The 20190-nt window shown below is 43.9% G+C and overlaps 2 protein-coding genes across 2 annotated transcripts in view; both read right to left on the bottom strand.

Moving 5' to 3' along the window:
• Positions 1-526: 526 nt before the first annotated feature.
• Positions 527-1503, bottom strand: MRPL17 (mitochondrial ribosomal protein L17). The gene is made up of 3 exons (XM_054652101.2): positions 1267-1503; positions 1056-1124; positions 527-985 (listed from the first exon to the last, which is right to left on the bottom strand). The coding sequence occupies exons 1-3, from the start codon at positions 1438-1440 to the stop codon at positions 731-733; spliced, it is 498 nt and encodes a 165-aa protein (XP_054508076.1). The 5' UTR covers positions 1441-1503; the 3' UTR covers positions 527-730.
• Positions 1504-3088: 1585 nt separating this feature from the next.
• The window catches only part of CCBE1 (collagen and calcium binding EGF domains 1), a 95745-nt gene continuing 78643 nt past the window's right edge, over positions 3089-20190 (bottom strand). Inside the window, exons 6-11 of the mRNA XM_054652656.2 lie at positions 16412-16518; positions 11405-11525; positions 9289-9428; positions 9162-9197; positions 8586-8621; positions 3089-7090 (exon numbers count right to left, since the gene is read on the bottom strand). Coding sequence (XP_054508631.2) covers positions 6857-7090; positions 8586-8621; positions 9162-9197; positions 9289-9428; positions 11405-11525; positions 16412-16518 — 674 coding nt within the window. The 3' untranslated portion in view covers positions 3089-6856. The remainder of the gene's footprint in view (positions 7091-8585; positions 8622-9161; positions 9198-9288; positions 9429-11404; positions 11526-16411; positions 16519-20190) is intronic.

The raw sequence follows: 20190 nt of genomic DNA, 5'->3' as shown, positions 1-20190 counted from the left end.
GGGGTGGTCCGTCAAGCTCTTGCTGGATTACTATGACTCATGACTATGTTACCACCTTATAGGACAAGTTTCTTTTGGTTTCTCTTTATAGTACTCAGCTCAGTGTTACCATCCTATTTACATTCAGTGCTTCTTAAACAGCAAAAGTATCTTATTTCTCACCAAACTTCCCACCCTGAAATGCTGAACACTGGCTCCTAGAACACACTGTTAGCAAATCCATTTTTCTGGAATAAGCTATTAACTTACAAGCACAGGAGTTATGCTGAGGCAGGGGAGGTTTATGTAGGACATTACAAAGAATTTCTTCACAAAAGGGGTGAATAGACACGAAGGAGCTGCCCAGGATGTGATGGAGACACAGTTCCAATCACACCTGGAGATGTTAAAATTAAGACTGGATACAGCACTTAGTGCCATAGTCTGGCTGACACGGTGGTGTTTGGTCATAGGCTGGATCTGATAACTTCAGAGGTCTTTTCTGCCCTAAATGATTCTCCGAACACAACTCAAATACAAGCAAACCGACTTTCTGAACAAAGTTTATTTACATAGAAAATACCGATCATCACAGCTCCTAGCTTTATTTCCTTCTCTTGCTGAATGTCATCTTCAAACTATCGGGAGGAAGTGGTGAAACTCAGCAGCCCTCTCCATGGCAACTTCCATCACCCTCCATCCCTCCTGCCTGCCTCACACACCATCCCTTCCCTGGGCCACGGGGGGAGCCCTAGACGGGGGTGCCGCGGGCCCGCTGTGCGTCCTGCCGGTACCCCTTGAGCAGCTGGTTCAGCAGGGTCCTGTCGGAGTCGCGGCGCGGGCGGACGAGCGGCGGCAGCGGGTTCCCCTTCAGCTCGATCACCGCCATCTTAGCGCGGTCCAGCCCGTCCCGGTTGGGGATCTGCAGCAGCCGCGTGTAGCTGCCAGCGTGCGGCTGGAAGCGGGGCGCCAGCACCTTGAACAGCTTGTGGACGAGGTCCTTCTCCTGCAGGGCGGCACGCTCAGCCCCGGCTCCGTGGCGGGCCGGGACCGATGCGGGGCTGGGGGGTACTTACGGTCAGCCAGAAATCCGCCATGCGCATGGCGCGCTCGTCCTTGTCCCCCCGCTTGGCGTAGTCGATGAGCTGCGGGGGGGAAGGAGGCGGCGGGTCAGGAGAGAGGCGGCGGGTGAGGAAGGAGGCGGTGGGTCAGGAGAGAGGCGGTGGGTCAGGGTGCCTCGGCCGCCCGCCACCCCCCGGCCCGGCCCGGCGCGGTGCCGCCGCTCACCCGCTCGGCGTAGCCGCGCATCTCGTCGGCCCGCGCCCAGGGCGTCTCGATGCGCTCATAGCGCACCAGCGCTGTCACCAAGTTCCGCAGCAGGTCCAGGCGCGACCGCGGGCTGAGCCCGAGCCGCCGGTAGACGCGGCCATGCGAGATGGCGGCCGCCACCGACAGCCGCATCCCGCCGACCGACCGAGCGCCCGGCCTCCGCCGCCGCCTCCCGGCAGCGCCCGGGCGCCGCGCAGCCCGCTGGGAGCTGTAGTCACAGCCGCAGTCCCGCCGTCCCGGAACGGGTCAGGCTGGAGAGGCTCCACGGCGGGACAGCTGATCCAGCCTGCCTGCTCGAACAGGGTCATCCTGGAGCACACGGCACAAGAACGTGTTCATGCAGTTCTTGAGTGTCTCGGATAAGGGAGACGCCGCTGCCTCTCCGGGAAATCTGTTCCAGTGCTCGGTCACCCGAACGAGTAAAGAAGTTCTTCCTCCTGCTGAAGTGGGACTTCCTGTGCACCGGTTGCGGCTCGTTGTCCCGTGTCCTACCGCTCAGCACCACCGAGCAGTGCCTGGTCCATCCCCTGACCCTTCCCTGCAGGCACTGACAGACATGGATAAGGTCCCCTCTCAGTCTCCTTTGGAGGATGAACACGACCAACTCCTGCAGCCTTTTCTCATAAGAGACACTCCAGCCCTTTAATTCCTTTTGCCACCCTCCGCTGGACCCGCTCTAGGAGCTCCCTGTCTCTCTGGCGCTCAGGAGCCCAGAACTGGAGCCCAGCCCAGCGCTCCGTGCTGGGACACGATCACCTCCGTCGCCCTGCTGCTCCTCACGGAGTTCAGCCCGCAGCCGCGTACCGGGACCTCGCACCGGGACAGGGACCGGGGCAGACCCGGCCGAGCGGGGGATGCTTGCGGGCGCGAAGGAGCCGCGCCGCGGCGAGCCAGGGTCCCGGCGGTCCTCTGCTAGTTCTTTTTAAAACTATCGGATGTAAGCCAATTAAACAAGAAGATTTTAAAATGTCTGACTTAAATACACTGCTGTGTAATTGGTTAAAAGGAAAAGGACTAAAAGGACTGCATCGTGTCATACGACTACCATCTGGCTTTCCCCAAATGCACACATCATGTAACTGAGATCCTGCTTTCCACGAATTATTGACAGTTCTGTTTTGTTATCCTCATACTGTCACGGGAACAGTACTACTAGCAGGATCCTCAGGATCTACTAACAGGATCCGGGAACTCCTTTGTCTACCTTTTCATTCCTAGATCTGCTAACCATAGATTTTTGTCTTTAACACTTCGCTTCCACTATCTACTTTCTAAAACTGAAGACGGTTGTTACTGTGACTGGTCCAACTTTTCCCTTTTTTTTTTCCTTCCCCCCCCCCCCCCCCCCCCGCCATGTTTCACTATGATTTATAGACACTTTTCGTTTTCCTTTGTTTACACATCTACCCGCGTATCGGGTATTTCCCCATTAGCGGTGGCGGGATGCCGGGGAGCTCCGGAGCCCCGTGCCGCATCCCCGGGCTGTGCAGGAGCTGCGCGCACCCGGCAGCCCGCGGTGCTGGATCCAGCCTCGTGTAGCCCTGATGAGGCAAAGGAGCCACCAACCATCCACAGGGCAGGGGTGGCTGTGTGCTTTATTCCCACGAAGTCTGAAACCCACCCCAGCTTGCAAGAGCTCATGTCCCAGAGTCGAAGAACTATGACAGTATTGTTCAGCTCCAAGAAAAGTGCTAGAAGGCACAGTAAGGAGATTTCTTGCCATCTGTTTCTTCCAGTTGCAGAGAAAGGGCAAAGTGTAATAAAAAGCAGCTACCAACAGTGTAAGAAAAAATATCTTTGTTATTTTGAATACATCATAAAATCACAGTCATCTTATACACATTTTAGTATTTTATATATAAATAAAGTGAACAGTATAGTTATTGGAATGTGTAAAAGGAACAAACGTATGGATTTTTTAAAGTGTGAAATTAAGAGAGAATTGGACCTCACCCCCACCTTTTGTTGCTGCTCTGGGACTTGGTACATTAACTCTGAAATACTTCTAGGCAGAAGGCTATGCAAGCTGTGATGCTAACAGTAACTCCAGGCACCACCCTAATTCCATTTACAATCAATTTTCCTCTCCTTTTCTTATTTAGTCTGACTATATAGGAATTCTTGTGTGTCAGAACTACAGCCTTGCAACAAAATGTTAAACCCATTAACAATCAGAATTTTCTTATCACTACACACTCTTGCAAATGTTCCCATTAAATATATTTCTAATATTAATAAAATAACAAATTCTTTATTATCCTTCTGCTTATAATTTGATGTCTTAACATCAAAATAATATTTATTTCTAATAAAATTATACATACCATTTATATGAAACAAAGTTGTCATGTGCATAAGCCTGGTAATGAGACTAGCCATGAGTGTAGAAGTTTCTACTTTCTTGTTTTGGATTCTTGGGAGAGTTTGTTATTTTTGGAGCCGCAGAGTAATAAATAATTTGCAAGGTAATGACTTCTCTGGCTACCACTAAGGAAACTTAAGATTGAAAATGATTTCTCTGCTCTGGCTTTATGAAACATTTGGTGTGCTGAAGAAAATGACAGTTTTCTGAACCTTTTTGTGTTTACCCCAAAATCTGAATGAAATGTTGCTGATACAATGTTTTATGAGTTACCACACAGGTAATCAGAACCTAGAAAGTTCCATGCAAAGATCTCAGCTGGATGTGGGCTGAAGGCTGAGCCTTCCCAGCCACCTGTGCTCAGAGGGACTCTCCCTGCTGTAGGAATTCCTGTGTTGTGCCGGGTGATCTTTGCCATGGTGTTCCCTCCTTGCTGCTGAGACTCAAACAGTTCTGAGGCAGGAAATCTGTGCAGAGGAGGGCAATGCCAAGCGCAAGCCCAAGGAACACATTCTGTCACTTTCTTTTTTTTAATACTGTGAAAGCCAATCATGCCAGCTCCAGAAAGGGAAGTCATTGAGGTTTCCATTCAGAAAGCCAGGTAAGCATGTGCTATTTTTATATTCATGAATCTGTACGAAAACTTGCTGTACTTACAGCAAAATATGTATTTTATCTGCTTTTCTGGTCCAGTCTCAGAATAGCTCTTCCCCGGGCACTTTTACACAGCAGGGCACTTGTCACGTCTCCCTGAAATTTGATGGTCAAACTGTGGGAACTTCTCATTGGGTATGTGCCTCTATTCAGAAAAGCAGAACTTAGAACTAAAATAAGTGCCTTTTTTAGAATACATCACTTTGTGGGCAGCAAGTATTAGTATTTAGTTTGTATATAGGAAGTGACTCATCTAACAGAAGTTAGATTATTCAGTGTCGAAGGTCAAAAACCTGCAGCTACTAATTCTCTAGTGGGAGCCAGCCTGATCCAGCAGGGTGCAGTGGTAAACATATGCAAGGATTCCATAATTTGCTAGATTTAAAAATACAACATTTGACATTTAACAAACTTAATTAAAATGGCATATTCATCAATAACATAATCTATACTCAGTTGCCTGCTTCAAATCAAGAAAATAAGACACAATTGCCTCAGTTCATGCTATCTTTGAGGTTTTTTCCAGCCTGCTGCATATAAGACCATCCCTCTTTTGGACACAGGTACCTTCCTCAAGTCTCCCTTATGTGATTCACAAGACTGCTTGGATCTGCAGCTGCTGGCAGAGCTCCTCCCAGGCAGAGGAGAAGCCCAAGGACCACAGGGTTAGATTTCTAGAATTTTTTTCAGCTATCCCCATGACTTAGGCATTGCTTTGTAAATATTGATACAGATATAACGTGAAAAGAAATACAGAACACTCATGTTTTTAAAAGCTAATGCCCTGGCTTGTGGCTTAGTGGCAGTGGGACCTTGGGAAATGGCTACAGGAATGAACACATCCTCTTAAGACAGTACACAGAAGTTATGGAAAAGTCTAGACAACCACCTGTTTATGCAGCATGACCTGTACTGGTGCTGTCAGGATTACACCAACTGTCTTTCAGCCCAGAGAATATGGAACGGAATCCAAACCTTTATGTATTTTCTGAAAAGGCCCTTCTTCTATTTTTACCTGTATTTATTCTACTAGAACATGCAAGCCCTGAAATACATGGCAAAGTAACAACTTTCTCTTTGCATTTGTGACATGGACACTACCAAACACTAAACATACTGTAGAAGTAGCAGCTACACAGACACAACATTGAAATTTTGTGCTTAATATACTCCTTTATATTCTAAGCATGGCAACGTCCTCAGCAGCTGTAGTAATCCAAAAGAAATGGCAACATACATCATCCATGAGGTATGGTATAACTTGTGCATCCAATTTTCCAGTGTAAATAAAGGGCACTCCCTTTTATCCCCATTCACAAGTATAGGATCCCATGTGCAGTACCTCACCTTAGCCATCCTCGTACCAGCTGAAATGTTTTGTCATGTGCACTCCTGCACATACTCACACTCCTCATACACCCAGCCAAACACACTGCCACTCTGTGTTCCAGTCTGGTGAAAGCCATTTAGGTTGGTCTCATGCAGCAGAGGAACAAAACAGGTGGAAGCTCTTTGCAAACATGAGGCCTTTCTCTGGTCTTGATTTCACTCAGACTTCAGAATCAGCTACCAAGGAAGACATGCACCTGCAGGAGGTCAGAACCTGACTCTTTCTGCAAGGCTGGGATATATTTTGTTCTTGCCGATAAGCCTGCCTGATTCACTTTTGATTTGGTTTCCTGCTTTAAACATCCCCTTTATCTTGATTATCTTTGTGTAATGCATCCAACACAAATCTGTTGAGAAAGCTAACTGGCCTTCACACTGAGCAGTGGGACAATGGTAAAGAAAAAGTAGTGTTTGTGTGTGTCCTAAAGTAGTTTAGGACACACACATCTTTTGACTGTCTTTGAACAATACTCTAGCAACACAAAGCCAAATAATTTACTGATCAAGCAGCAGCACCCTTGGTTAACCCTTCAACTTTTTTTTTGCCTTTTTCTGCCTTGATGAGGCATAGTAGAAGGCATGTCTCACTTAGAGATGGCCTCTGCTGTGAAACAGGGGTCCACTTCTCACACTCTCCTGAGCCTGGGGACAGTAGCTGGAGACTTGAGTTTTGTGGTATAATTTATTTGCATTCATAAAGTAACTGTGGACCAAAGTGTTCACTATCAACATAATTCAAGGATGATGTTCAGCTAACCCTTTGTCCCTGGCAAAATTTGTGTACTGGGTCATTTGGACATAGAATGCAAAGTAGGCAGATGGAATGCTGTGGTCTGTGTTATTAGCTAGAGCATGCCTTAATCATACTATATGCTAAGAAGGTTTTTTTGATAGTCTAGGTACAATGCACAGTGCAGGCTTGGCAGTATGGAATTTCTGCAAGGAGGCTACCATGAACCAGGAAAGCTACAGTACAGGCAGCATGGTTCAGGAAAAGCAGAAAGAAAAATGGGAAATAAGATATATATATATATATATATATACACACACACATAGATATATATATATATATATTACATTGTCAGTGCATTTTTTTTTTATCTTGAAGAATTCTAAAGAGGCTTTGTTGTTCAGTAGGAATAGCTAAGGGTGGTCTGCCTTCTGTATCCTGGTGTTTCTGGATGTTGCCCGTGGTTTGTAGTCTTCTCCGGATCCAAAGTCTACTGTGTCGTGATAGTTTGTGAATTCCTGAGGTAATGGAAACTCTTCTGTTGATGAGTGAGTCCTGTGTCCAAACACTCTCTCTTGCAGCTCAGCGATGTCGTTTCTGATGTCTGCCATCATCAGCAATAGGAAATCAAATGAACCCGGTGGGCCCTGCAGTCACAAGGCACTGCCATTAATCACAATCCATAGTTTTCAAACTGGCTGATAGAATTACTCCTGCAGGGGTTGTTCAGTAAAATTCTGCTTTGTATCAATTGCCAAAAGCTAATGGTCTGTTTTTTAACCACCTTTAATCAGGAAACAATTTTTGAAAGAATCAGATGTTTTTGCAGACAGAGCTTACATTTCCAAAATGCTCAGTCCTTTTGTCACTTAATTCCTTTGCTCCATAAGAATACCTTCAGACCTCATGGGAATAGAGGAGATTAATCTTGGTTTCTTGTCTTCTTGCTTATTAAACTGACATAAATTACATTCTTAGAATGATTAATCAACAAATTCTTTTAAGACTGCTATTATTTGTCAAGTGTCTTTTCAATATGGTAACCTTGCTGCTGTCCATCACTTTCTAAATATATTGGTAATTACAATGCAGAGAGTATCTGATTTTAGAAAATCATTATTTCATTTTAGCTGACTTCACACAGTAAAATAAACTCAATACTGAGCACACTCTACTGGTCACACCCTGAAAAATCAACTCCACCAATGAGAAAATACCATAAATGAATAGAATCACAGAGTGATTTGAGTTGAAGGGACCTTAAAGACCATGTTGTCCCAGCACTTCTGCCATGGGCAGGGACACTTTTCAATAGACCAGATTGCTCAGAGCCCCATCCTGCTTGGCCTTAAGCACTTGAAGGGATGGGACACCCACAGCTTCTCTTGGCAACCTGTGCCAGTGTCTCACCACCCTCACAGAAAATATCCTAATATCCTAATATCTAATTTAAACCTGCCTTCTTTCAGTTTGAAGCCATTCCTTTGTCCTGTCACTACATGCCCTTGTGAATAGTCCCTCTCCATCTTCCTTGTGGATTCCCTTCAGGTATGCCATTAGGTCACCCTGAAGCCTTGTCTTTTCCAGGCTGAAAAATCCCAACTCTCTCAGCCTTTCCTCATAGGAGAGATGCTCCAGCCCTCTGATCAACTTGGTGGCCTCCTCTGGACTTGCTCAAACAGGTCCATGTCCTTCCTGTGCTGGGGATCCCAGAGATTTTTTGAACAAGTTCACCTGAAAACAGATCCCCAGTATTCATTCCTTCTTCTGGAACTCAATACCTCTAGTTTCCCAAATCTGAGAGAGGTAAGGGGCAGGATTTTAAAAGATTCCGGGGATCAAATTCCCGGAAGCAGAGGTTGGGAGCAGAGGTTGAACTGTACTAAGTAGCACCCTGCAGGGTTCTGCCTCCTAAGGGTGTCACCTACTGCCTTTGGTCACACACTCAGCAAAGGAAGAGATTTGTAGGCAAAAACATTTGGATGAAAACAGGCAATTACTTTCTTTCCAACAACATTTTCTGTGTATGTAAATTATCTGTTATCTTGGCACAGGAGTTTTTTTTCTTTAACTTTTGGCTGACCTGTGGTTAGTAGTCAACATCACTCTGTTGTGGAAATTCCACCTGTGTGGAATACTTACAGGTATCCCCTTTGGTCCTGGTGCTCCTCGCTCCCCCTGTAATCAATACCACCTCAGTTAGTTTGCTGTGACTAAAGCAAGTTTAAAAAGTTTGCTTCTGTAGCCTCATTTACTGTCCCCACATCAAGAATCATCAGCTGATGCTTATTTGGAAAATGAAAAGGAAGTGAAGGAGGAATGCAAGGAAATTGCTGCTGATTCTAGTGGGAACAGAGTGGAGAATTTCTGATATTTCTCCTGGACAGTAACAAGTGAATCAATGAACAGGAAGAATTCACAATGAATGAAAAGGGCTAAAGCCAACATTTCTTCATGGAAAAGCCAAAAGAGCTGCAGAGAAACAAAATAATTCAGTGTGGCATAGAGCCTGGCAGGACTATTTGCAAGACTTTAGGAATGGCAAACACAAAATAGCAGAAAGATGACATGAAGGAGTCAGAAAACAGGATGCTTTCATCTTTAAAAAGGAAATGAGGTAGCAAAAGGGTGTGACTACAAGCGTGCTGAGTCTCTCTGGCAAGCCGGCACTTCACATGTGCACGTGCCCATCTTATGGAAATTAGTACCTCTCCTCACCTTGCTGCCATCTCTCCCTGGGGCGCCAGGTGGGCCCTGCAAGAGAAAAGAAAGTGTCACAAGGGTGTGAGAAGCTGTGGAGCTAAGGGCACTTGTGCAGTGCACTGCAGGAGACAGGAATACTGACCACAGGGCCCCGTCTGCCCTGCTTAATGTGTGATATGTCTGGAGATGGGCCCATTGGTCCCATTGATCCACGAGGGCCTGGCTGGCCAGGAGGTCCAGGTAATCCAGGAGCTCCTTGACTCCCTTTAGGTCCTGGAGCCCCTGAAATCAAAAGCAAAAGTTACCTGCCAGGGAAAGCCTTCACGACACTTCATCAGTGCAAAAAGTTGGGAACGACTTTTTTTTAAAGACCCAGTGGGCTGGTTACTTAAACACACCCAAAGCCACAACAACACAACCAATTTATCTGCATCTGCACATCAGCAGTCATCTGAGACAACATTAACCCTTGTCACAGTAGCTACAAGAGGTGACCACCAAACAATTAAATCTTGTGTATAACAAGAATTTGAGTCTGCCAGGTAATTAGGGACATAGACTGGGAATGAAAAGAAAAGCACAAATTCCTCATTTTCACACAAAGAAGAACAAACAAATCACATTTAGGAGCATCTGATAAAAAAAAAGCCTCAGAAAACTCATGGGAATTTTGGGTCATGGGCATCTACATGACTGACACAAGCAAGCTCTTTCCAGTGGGGGGCTGCACCTCTCTTTTGCCCAGTGCAATAGCCAATGTGTTAGGGGGAAAAGAAGCTCTGTTCTTCCATTTTGCTTCATGTAATTTTCAGCTTCTGCTGGTTCAGCAGAGCATGTTAGTTTTTGGAAGGACTCAGGCAACAAAACATATGTTTAGCTCAAAGGAAACAGTAGGAAACATAAACCAGAAAATCAGGCACCTGAAACAACATTTGCAGGCAATAAAGACCATTAAAATGTCACTAGCTCAAATGCTTCATGATTAGAAGAGGAAACACTTCTCTTCATACTGAGGGCACATGAAAAACATAGAGAATAAAAGGCAGAGAGTAAAAAGCATTCAGCAGGACCGAGTATGTACAGTTAGGATTTTCAAAAGGAGACAACTCAAGTTCCGTGATGACTCCCTGGGACTCTCTCTGGGGGGCAGCAGAGGAGGTGATCAAGCGTTTTAAGGGGGTTTTTAGGGGTGGTTTTCAGTTTTCTGCAGTACCTCGGACAGCTCAGTCGAGGGGAAACCGAGTGGGGGGAAGACCTGCAGGGTCAGGCCTTTGCAATTCCTTGGAGGAATTTCAAAGCAAGCCACTCTACACTTCAGAGTCTGTTGCAGAACTTCTAAACATACTGTCCTTGCACTTATGAAGAGCTGAAGACTGAAGATACTCATCCTCCAGGAAAGTGAGATAATGACTCAGAAAACAAAGCAAGATTGCAAAAGGGGATGTAAATGGGAAGGTGGGGTGCAGTTCAGGAGGGAGTAAATCAATCCTCATAAGGAACATTTGCCAGTACTCTGTAAGAATCCTGATGAAATCCAGCACAATGCTTGGATTTATTGCTGACCCAAAATTAGATCTGCATTCAACATAATTTGCAAAATTTTGAGTATTGTTGGCCACCAGATGGGAGGTGTCTGGATTAAGTTTGGGCTTTAGGATTTCTCTGTTTTTCACTGTGTTTCAATCTATAACTTAGCAAAGAAGGTGTGAGTGGAGTTATACTTTTCAGATTGCTTTCAATCTGGGATACAACATAAAACCAACAGATTAATCCTTGCAAATCAGACAAAGAAAAATAAAAGAGTTGGCACAAACTCCTACAAACTGAAAGCACATTTTTTCCTCTAATCCTGACTGTGAGCTAAAGCAATAGATATTCCTGAAATTAAATGGAGAGTGTTTTAAGACAAGTTAAAATACTGGAAATGACAACTGAAGCAGGTGAGATATCCCAGGGAGAGGGAGAAATTTGACACATACAGGACAAACACAGCTCGCATGCCAAGAAACACACAGATTTACAATGGATGATGTCAGACAGTTGGCAGAGGCTGACCATAACACCCATAAAGTTTTGTTTGTTTGTTTGTTTTAATTTAGCACAAATTCTAACATAATATATCAATCAAAATATGAAATATCTGGAATCATATGACATGAAATGAAATATGAAATCATGCTGGCAGACTGAAGTTTACTTTTTTAGTCCTAAACATTTCTGTACAACAGTCCTGCACATTTCCACCCCTCTGGTATTACCTGGAGGGCCTGGTTGGCCAGGCTGGCCTGGGGGACCAGGGATATATGCATTAGAGGCAAGCACTTTTTCACCAGTGATTTGCTTGCTAAGATCAGCAGCATTATTTGGCAGCAAAGCCACCTGCCAAGACAAAAAAAAAAAAAAAAATATCTGTGTAAGACCTTAATTGTTCAGCCAGAAAAACTACATTCTTATTCAAGCTTTCATGTGAACAAACAGTTATTTAAATATTTCAGGAAAATATAATGAGTTTATTCCTATCCTTGATTGATATAATCAGAAAAACATTCTTATTCTGTGAGTCTGTTCACTTTTCAAGTCACTGTGGAAATACTGAAAGCCAATCCAACAGAGGACAGAGGAAATTCAGGAGAGATACAAGTTCTGAAAAACTTGAGTCTCATTACTGCTTCTCAGGAAACCTGGTTTTCCTTATTTGAAGTTTCCTCTATTCATTTACTTCCTTTCTCAGGGCAACATTTTCTCAGATATTTAAGTCCTGAATTGCTGCACAAGCCACTAACTTTCCATAGGTTTTAATGAGAACCCTAAATCCTTTGTGAATCTGGTCCTGGAAAGTAACCACACTGTTTAACCCATCAGATGTCTGGATCTGCTCTGCACAGAGAGACAAAGTGAGAATGCAAGCAGAATTGTATACTACAGTTTAAACTGTCATTATCCATTACCTGTTTAATTATCCATGAAACATTCACCTATGCAGTTGAATGTATTTAATAATTCAGCATATTTAGAAATATTCTGCAAATGTTTAGTCTCTTAAGAGGCAGCTGAAGGGTGCCTGGAGGAGCCAAGAGGCTGGTGTGCAGTGAGGAGAGGAGTTTATTAGTGGTGAGTGGCTGCATGTAGACTTAGGGATTTTGCACTGCCAAATTGAACTGGAAAACTATTTCAGCAATAGCAGTGCAGACCTACCCCTGGGTGAACTTTGTTGCTTCTTGAATGAATTTGGCTCATTGGATAAATTGATGCTGAATTCTGCAGCATTTGCCTGTGACAGCTGCATTGAATAATATAGATGATGACTCCTGCTATTTGACAAAGCTTTTTATCAGCTATCTGGAATTCTCTGAGCTGGGCTGTTTTTAAAACTCCTACCTGTTTCTGTAATTATTTGACATACATTCTTCTGCCAGTACTGGAAACCTAATGTAATGCACAGGGGAAAGCCACAGTGTTATGCACCTGCAGTACCTACTTGAACTGGGAAAATTTCCTTTGGCAAACATGTTATTGCTTAAGGATTACAATTTAAAGGCAGCCTGTGATGCTTATAGCTTGGGGTTGGATGCACAGGACAGTTCTGAAGGAAAAAAACAAATCAGGAAAAAAGGTTGAAAATGCTGGGATAGTTCTTGGTGGCATTTCGGAAACACCAGTTTGATTTTGAGACTGGAGCTCAAAATGTGATGACAGGAACACAAGGATTTATCAGCCATTTGTGAGTTAGGTTTTGGAGAGAATTGTGGTTCCAAAGACCAGATGACTACACTATAGGCAAATTAAGAATCATGATGTATGTTTAACAAGAATTTGGTAGATTCACTCCACCCCTGCAGAAATCAGTGTCTGGATGAGATCATATTTTCACAGAAGTCCCAGAGGGTATTTCTTGTATTCTCACTCCTATGAATTTGCTTTTCACACAGAAAATGGGGATTCAGCACACCTATAGCTCTGGGGTGAGCTGTCATCTCTGCTTTTTCAAAGGAAAACATGTGCTTTGCTTACCAGTGACCTTGCAGCTTTCTGGGCCAGCTTCCCAGCCAGTGCAGCACAGACCAAACTGTGGGGCTCCTGAACAGAGGGCTACTCTGTGGGACACAACACCCTACCTCTGGAGCGGAAGAGGAAAATTCCATATCTGGGGGCTCTCACAGATACTCTCACTGGCCAGGATCAGCATGGGAACATCTACTGGCTGGCTCTGGTCAGCAAAGTTTTGTTTCCTAGAGGTGTGTCCTGCCCAGAGGACACACCTGTTCCTGGCTGGATACAAAGGAAAGGCTTGCAAGGACTGTGGTACAAAACTTCCACTACATGACACAAATCAATCAAGGACTCTGTGGTTCCAATGCTGACAAGCAAAAGCAGAGACAAAAAGTCAAATCCTGTGGCTACCTGAGAGTATTATATTTTTAAAGTAGTTTTTTTGAGAATATTTTCAGTATCATCAGTGAGTGCTTCTCCTTAGGGATAGCCACAGCTGAGTGGCAGATTAACTGAAGCCCTCTTTTTAGCTTGCATGTAAATATCTAATTCTGGGGATCTACAGCTATATCAGTTGATAAACAGATGTCACTTAGTACATAGACCCAGCCATGAATACTCTTCAGGTTATACTGCAAATGGTCAGACTGGAGTAAAAAGGTGCATTTAGTGGCAAAGACTCATCATGAAGTGGATTTGGAAGTGTATTCTCTTCTGATGCTTAAATATTTATTTGTTCCTGCCAGCTGGGCTGTTGTAACAACTGAGTAATTAGAAAAGAAATCACATAGCTGCTGTGAAAGCATCTATGCATGCTTCCCCACTGACTCAGCTGGACTTGAAGTACACGCTAGGAGTGCCAAAATACCCAGGCTCTGGTCTAGCTCACTGCTCTTTGATATCTTCTGGCCAGAAAATGGTTGTTACATGCTCTGGGCCAAACCATGTGTTTTTGTTGTTGACTCACATCCTCTTAGCTATTGGATATACTCACTGGCCTAATTTCTGTTTCACCTTTTAACTGAACCAGGATCCCAGTCCAGGGTAACCTTGGCTTTCTCCATCTACAACTCCAATTCCTAATGGCCCTTAGAAAATAATATTTTGGTTGTTTTTCCCATCTGCATCCAAATATTAGCAAGAGTAAATTCTAAAGAAAGGCTCTTCTAGAAATAAATCTTCCATGTGCTGTTTTGCATGTTGCATTTGGAGTTTTGCATAGTTTCTAGGAGGTCTGTGGTTTAGAAAATTGGACAATGCTTGTCAGGAGTGATGTGGAACATGGCTTTCTAATTAAGATGTTTAAACACATCTGTGCAATAGGATCAAGCTTACTCGGTTTTTTCCTTCTTTTAATTGTTGGCTGTGTGTCAGCATGCCAGATATATTTTCCTCAGTTTTTCAGCTTCCCACTCTTCTTCCTTTCATCAAGGTCTTAGATCAACCTAGGACTGCCCACAGACCTCTAGTCTATCAGGACAGTGCATCTCATTGGATGACAGGCTTTTCTGCTAACCACAATTTTGAATAAAGTTAATAAAATCTGAAAGTCTTAACCACAAGACTGAAAACTCATTTCATAAACCATCTCCCTGGCAGACAGAAATAAACTTTTCTATGTAAAACAGAACAGCTTTAACCACAGCTATTGAGAGATGTCCTCCCCAGGAGAACTTGGCCATGGCAAGTGGCTGGTGAAACATGAGGGTTGATGTCTCCCTGGGCAGAGAAGCACCATGGGGACAGGTCTCCACTCAGCATAGACAAAAACTCTCTTTTCTTTGGGGTAACAGTTGCTGAGGGTATTGGGAACCTTCTCTTTCAGCTCCTTCTGTGTGGAGCACAACCCTGTGGGTTCCCTCTGAGGATGCCAAGTCAATCAAGTCTCTCTAGGGGCATACAGGGGGAAAAATTAAGTTGGGAACTATGACAAGATTTAGCTGTGAAGCAAGAGTGAGCTGCTACACAGCTACTACACAAATGCCTACAGTGACAGGTCTCAGTGGTCTGAGTTTTCCTGGAATGAGTTTTGAACACAAGCAGAAGTTAGACACAAAAACCTCCCATTAATTCCATCAATCAATTCTCGAGCAAACAATGTGGCCAATAATGTGACCCCCAGATCCTTCCCTGGAGGTCAGTGTGAGTCTGCTCAGCATCATGGAAAACAGCTGGAGAAACAGGCACTCAAAGGCATGGATCCTTTTTTAACCTCTCTGCTACCATTTTTTGAAAAACAGAATTTTCATCACATGAAATTCTGTCACTTCCATGTTTGTGTTCATACTGATTCAGAAAAAATAAATGATGTTTTGAGATTTTGGAGATAAAGAGTATCTCCAACCTCAGTAAATTTCACTTTAATAAGGAATATTTCTTTCTTCCTAATATTAAATGAGTAACATCAAATGCAATGACTGAATACACCAAATTGTGTTTTGACATAATGGAAAGAAATTAATTGAGTACCCTGGGAGAAATAATTACAGCCTGTCAGCATGATCTGCTGAGAATATTCCTACAGAAAGCTTCAATTTGAAAGAACTTTAGTGTTCAAAGGAGATGCCACCAGAAAAGGCATTACACCTGCATTCCTGCATATGTCTCTCCAAATCTGAGGCTGTGTCTTTGCATTATCTCACTACTACTCTTTCATTATTGCACTACTAAAATGCAAAAGGAAGCTACACATGTGAGCAATTGAAGCCCAGGAAAAGTTTCTAAATGCATTATTCTCTACTAGCAAGGGAATAGGTAAAAAAATACCAAAAGGTTTGTGACTGAGGGTTTTTCTTTTTTAAGAGGAAAGTCATATTTAAAGCTAGTGATATTTTTGTTTAGTCCCACACCTATTTGGCATGAATTCTGTACCAGCATCCTATTAATGAAAAATCATGTTCCCACATCTATGAAATGTCTTGCATGAGCTTACTCTAGAGGTGGATCATGTCCAAAATCCTCTGCATTCAGAGTGAATGAAAAACTCAGGCCAGCACAGATTGCTGAGAAATCTGGGCTCGGCCTGGGATGGGTGTTTGTCAGACTCTGTTACCACAAGCTTGGTAACACAGCTCCATGTATTTGGGGAGCAATCTGCTTACAAATTGTAAAAGAGCATAAGGAAGAGATCATTCCTATGTGATTTTAAAATATATTGCCCTTCTCTTTGTATGTGCAAGAACCACATGTCAGTGACAGCTCCAAACGTAGAAATTAACCTCAGTTGCTGTAAAACATGCAGGTCTGGTAAAGACATGAGTGATCAGTGTTCATACCTTTTGCTTCAGCTGTAAAACTGTCTGCTTTATTTGATGGAATTCCTTACAAGAGGCACAGCACGTCCCCGGTTTCGCCACATTTTCAGATTTCTCAGGAAGCCCAACTGAAAGAAAGCAGTTTCCACTATAAATGTAAAGATCCAAAAGAAAGAAATTCATAAAGTGATAGCAAAAGCAACTTGAAGGTCGTTATATTTCCCCAGACTGTGAAAAGAGAAGGGCATCCTACCATTATTAAATCTTTGACTGTGAATTTCTATGTAAGGCTGAGAAACTTTGCAGGGACAGCTCTGAGCACATTTTTAAAGCAGCTGTTTCCAGTTAACAGTCCCCAGAGAATTCATTTGTTTAATACCTGGAAAAGTTCACACCCCTTCTTTTATCTTTTTGTTTAGGGTAGACTAACCCCATAGATCTGAACTGACTTACAGTCCCCTGAAGGGCAAATTTTCATATGCTATAAATTACAGTAAAATCCCTCAGAATATGCTTATTTCGCTCATTTTGCACAAATGCTCTTTATCATCATGGGTTATTCTCCATGTGATGGAATTAGTCTGAGCAGAGATGGGGATTGAGATTAATGACAGGGATTTAAATCCACACAAGAGGAAGGGTCACATCTGTTGATACTATGCATGAATAGGATCTTTTCAAGAATCCATTAAGTTATTCAAACTGTGAGAGATATTGCAAATGTTATTTTTGTCCTTTTCCCAGTACCATACACAGTCAAGCAGTTCTGCATTGCAAGCAAACCAGCATTGTTGTAACAGATGTCTTCTTAAAGACAAATCTGGTTTCCAAACCACAGGGTGACACATACTGGCAAACTCTAGGTGAATTTTTTTTCACGTCAACATTGTTGAGAAATATCAAGTCTATTGAGGCTTTGCATATGATGGGTAGCCTTGTATGATGTTACCTGGGAGGGCTGCTGGGCGTGTTTGAACACTGACCTTTCAGAGCATGTCCCACAGTGGAAAAGCTCTGCAGGTGCTCTTGTTAAAGCCAGGGAATCTTCAAAGTCTTCCAAAAGGATCAACTGCATCATGCTGAGTTACTGTGTTACACTTGTCTCTTGGATTAAATGCCCTTCATCTTTTCAGAAATGTGTATTGATTTTGAAACATCTGCATCTTTTGAAATGAACCTTGAAGATTCTAATACAAAAAATATTATGTGCTACTTGACTTTAAATATTTGCAAGGTCCAGTATGGAAGACTGCAACCATCTGATGGTTGTCTATGGACCACCTATTTGGGTGGCACATATGGCATATATTTGGGAAGGTATGTTTATTCCATTGGCTATAATGGCATATTGATTTTAGAAGACAAAGCTTATCTGCTAATCAGTTAGGAGAGAGATGTAAGGGCAAGATGCTGGAATAACCAGGAGCATTAGGACAGCTATTAGTACTGATTGGAAAATTGGGGCACAAAGGCCTGGATTTTTTCCTCAGTCATGAACTGCCTGTTCCCATGGCTGCACTCCAACAGCCTTACTATATTACACATATCATTTACCATTTTTATGGCAGCAAGCACACTGCTGTTTGAGCTCCCCAGCCCTTTCCCCAGCACAGGTTTTGTACCTGATCAGCTTTCTGTGCAGTGTTCAGATGACTCCAAAGTTTAAGACCAGATGGTACTACTTGATGTTTTCCAATGGATTCTACACAGCACAGAATAGAATTTCACCAAACTTCAGCTATGCTGGATCTGAAACTATTTAGCCACAAGACCTCCCAGAGGAGCTCCAGCATTTTTGTGAAGCTACTGGAATACACAGTATATGCTGCTTTCCTTCTTCTCTCCTATATTCATAATGCTAATAATTTTTTGCCTTTGATTCCCTCCAAAACCTGTTTGCCCATAAACCTTTCTCTGTAGCTGAAATAATCTTCACCATGCAGGGCTTTTTTTCCTTAAGAGGGAATTGATGTGCTGTAATGAAGACACCACTTAACATTTCTGTAAAAGAAATTTGCTCTTGACCACAAGTCAGTTATTGCAGAGTTCTTCCTCCCTCTCCAATTTTTCATCTTCCTTTAGAAAACCCCAGCATCTTGACATGCCCATTTTTGGACCTGTATAGGAGTTACAGAGGGATGTATACGGAGCCATAAAAGAAAAAAAAAACCCAACTTTTTTTTCTTTCTTTTTCAAAGACCAATAAAGTCTGGATTTTTTACTGTTCTCAACAAAAATTTCTTTTTATAGCTATCTCACCAAATGAGTTCTATCATTGTGTTAGGAAATGTTGCTGAAAGCAACACACAGTCATGTGGAGAGACTGCCAGAGCTCTGCTGTTGGAAACCTCATGCAATCCCACCAGAATCTGTGGAATTATATGCAGATTAAGAAGCGGTGAATTTGGCCTTGTGTTTCATTTTAGAACCCAGTTTATCTTCCTGAAGGATGTGACACACGGGGCTGACAAGCACAGATAAAACAATCCATGGAGACGAATGCTGGGGGGATCAGCTAATGTTTGGGAAATGTCATACCAGTGAGATTTCTGCAAAACTGGCTGGATTGACTTGTCAGAGGAAGAAGTCCAAGATCCTTGTATGAGCAAGCATGAGCTGCATCTCAGGAGAGAGGTGGAATCCCCCTAACTCATACCAGGCAGAGGTGATGATTTTCCCGGGGAAGGAGTCATCCATCAAACATTTGCTCTACCCCCATCCAACCCTGTATCAGGACCAAACTAGGAGTAAAGTCAGAATAAAGTGTGGATAAAGCCAGAAGTCACCTAGGATGGGCCAGCAGAGGCAAAAGGCCATTAGATGGAGCCACCCACGTATGATGCAGAAACTGAGGTCACCTACCAGGCTCAGCTGGGCCAGCATGAGCAAGGCACTTAAATAACTTGTTCCCATTGCACAGACCTACTCAAGGAAACTGAAATTATTTTGAAGAAGGCCTAAAACAGGCCCATTTCATAGAGGGTCTCAGAACACAAGGCTAGCTTACACATGATGGGAGCCCTTTAATCTTGGTGAGATGCTGGTGAGCCCTGTGGCACCTCTTGCTGAGGGATCTGCTTGGGGAGTGCTGTGTTTTCTTTGTGTATGGGCTCGGAGGCCGTGCCTTGCTGACGCTGGGAGAGGAGGAGGAGATGCTGGCAGGAGAGAGCTCTGTGGGAGCTCTTCTGCGGGCAGCCTTTGCATGGAGGCTCTTGAGCTGATCATCTGTGTTGTATTATCTGGGCTCAGCCTGCTGAGATGGTTTCATCTGCCTACTTCTGTGCGGGTAGCTGCATTGTCTCCATCAAATGCGACTGTGGATGCAAGAAAAAATGCTCCCTCTTCTTGCGTCCACCAACCAACCCAAAGCTCGCTGTCAGGTCACTTACAGAGCCAAAAAAAGGGTGACCACATTACAGCCACTTACAGAGCCAAAAAGATGTCTGAATTGCATCCTTTGGGCATGGAACAATGAGAACGTGGCTCTATCTCCCAGAAAACATGCACCCTCGTTAGAAATGGAGAGCGGTAACGGGGTTTTGCCTCTCCCACTAAATTTTAAAATAAAGCGCGTATGTTCCGGCTGCGATGAAAAGCGGATGAGGTGTTTATGGGGCAGGCGCTCCGGCACGGGCGCGGTGCAGGGCTGGGGCCGGCCGCGGGGGGGAGCGGCGCTGCAGCCGCTCCGGGCACAGCCCGCCCGTCCCCTCGGAGCCGGGCACGGACGCGGCTCCTCGCGCTCACCCGCGCTCCAAAAATTCCGAACATTTACGCGGAGTACAGCGGCGTAACTGGGCAGA

This window comes from Agelaius phoeniceus, chromosome Z, assembly GCF_051311805.1.
Source record: "Agelaius phoeniceus isolate bAgePho1 chromosome Z, bAgePho1.hap1, whole genome shotgun sequence".
In the NCBI taxonomy this organism is placed as follows: domain Eukaryota; kingdom Metazoa; phylum Chordata; class Aves; order Passeriformes; family Icteridae; genus Agelaius; species Agelaius phoeniceus.
The sequence above is the reverse complement of the archived record's forward strand: the minus strand, read 5'-3'. Positions and strand labels throughout refer to the sequence as shown.

What these genes read in the sequence shown, in the direction of transcription:
- MRPL17 (XM_054652101.2), bottom strand. Translation starts at nt 1,440, where the DNA reads ATGCGGCTGTCGGTGGCGGCCGCCATCTCGCATGGCCGCGTCTACCGG. An exon ending in TGCGCGGCTACGCCGAGCGG is followed by an intron (nt 1,125 to 1,266) that starts GTGAGCGGCGGC and finishes TCCCCCCCGCAG; the next exon opens with CTCATCGACTACGCCAAGCG. An exon ending in TGGCGGATTTCTGGCTGACC is followed by an intron (nt 986 to 1,055) that starts GTAAGTACCCCC and finishes GCCGCCCTGCAG; the next exon opens with GAGAAGGACCTCGTCCACAA.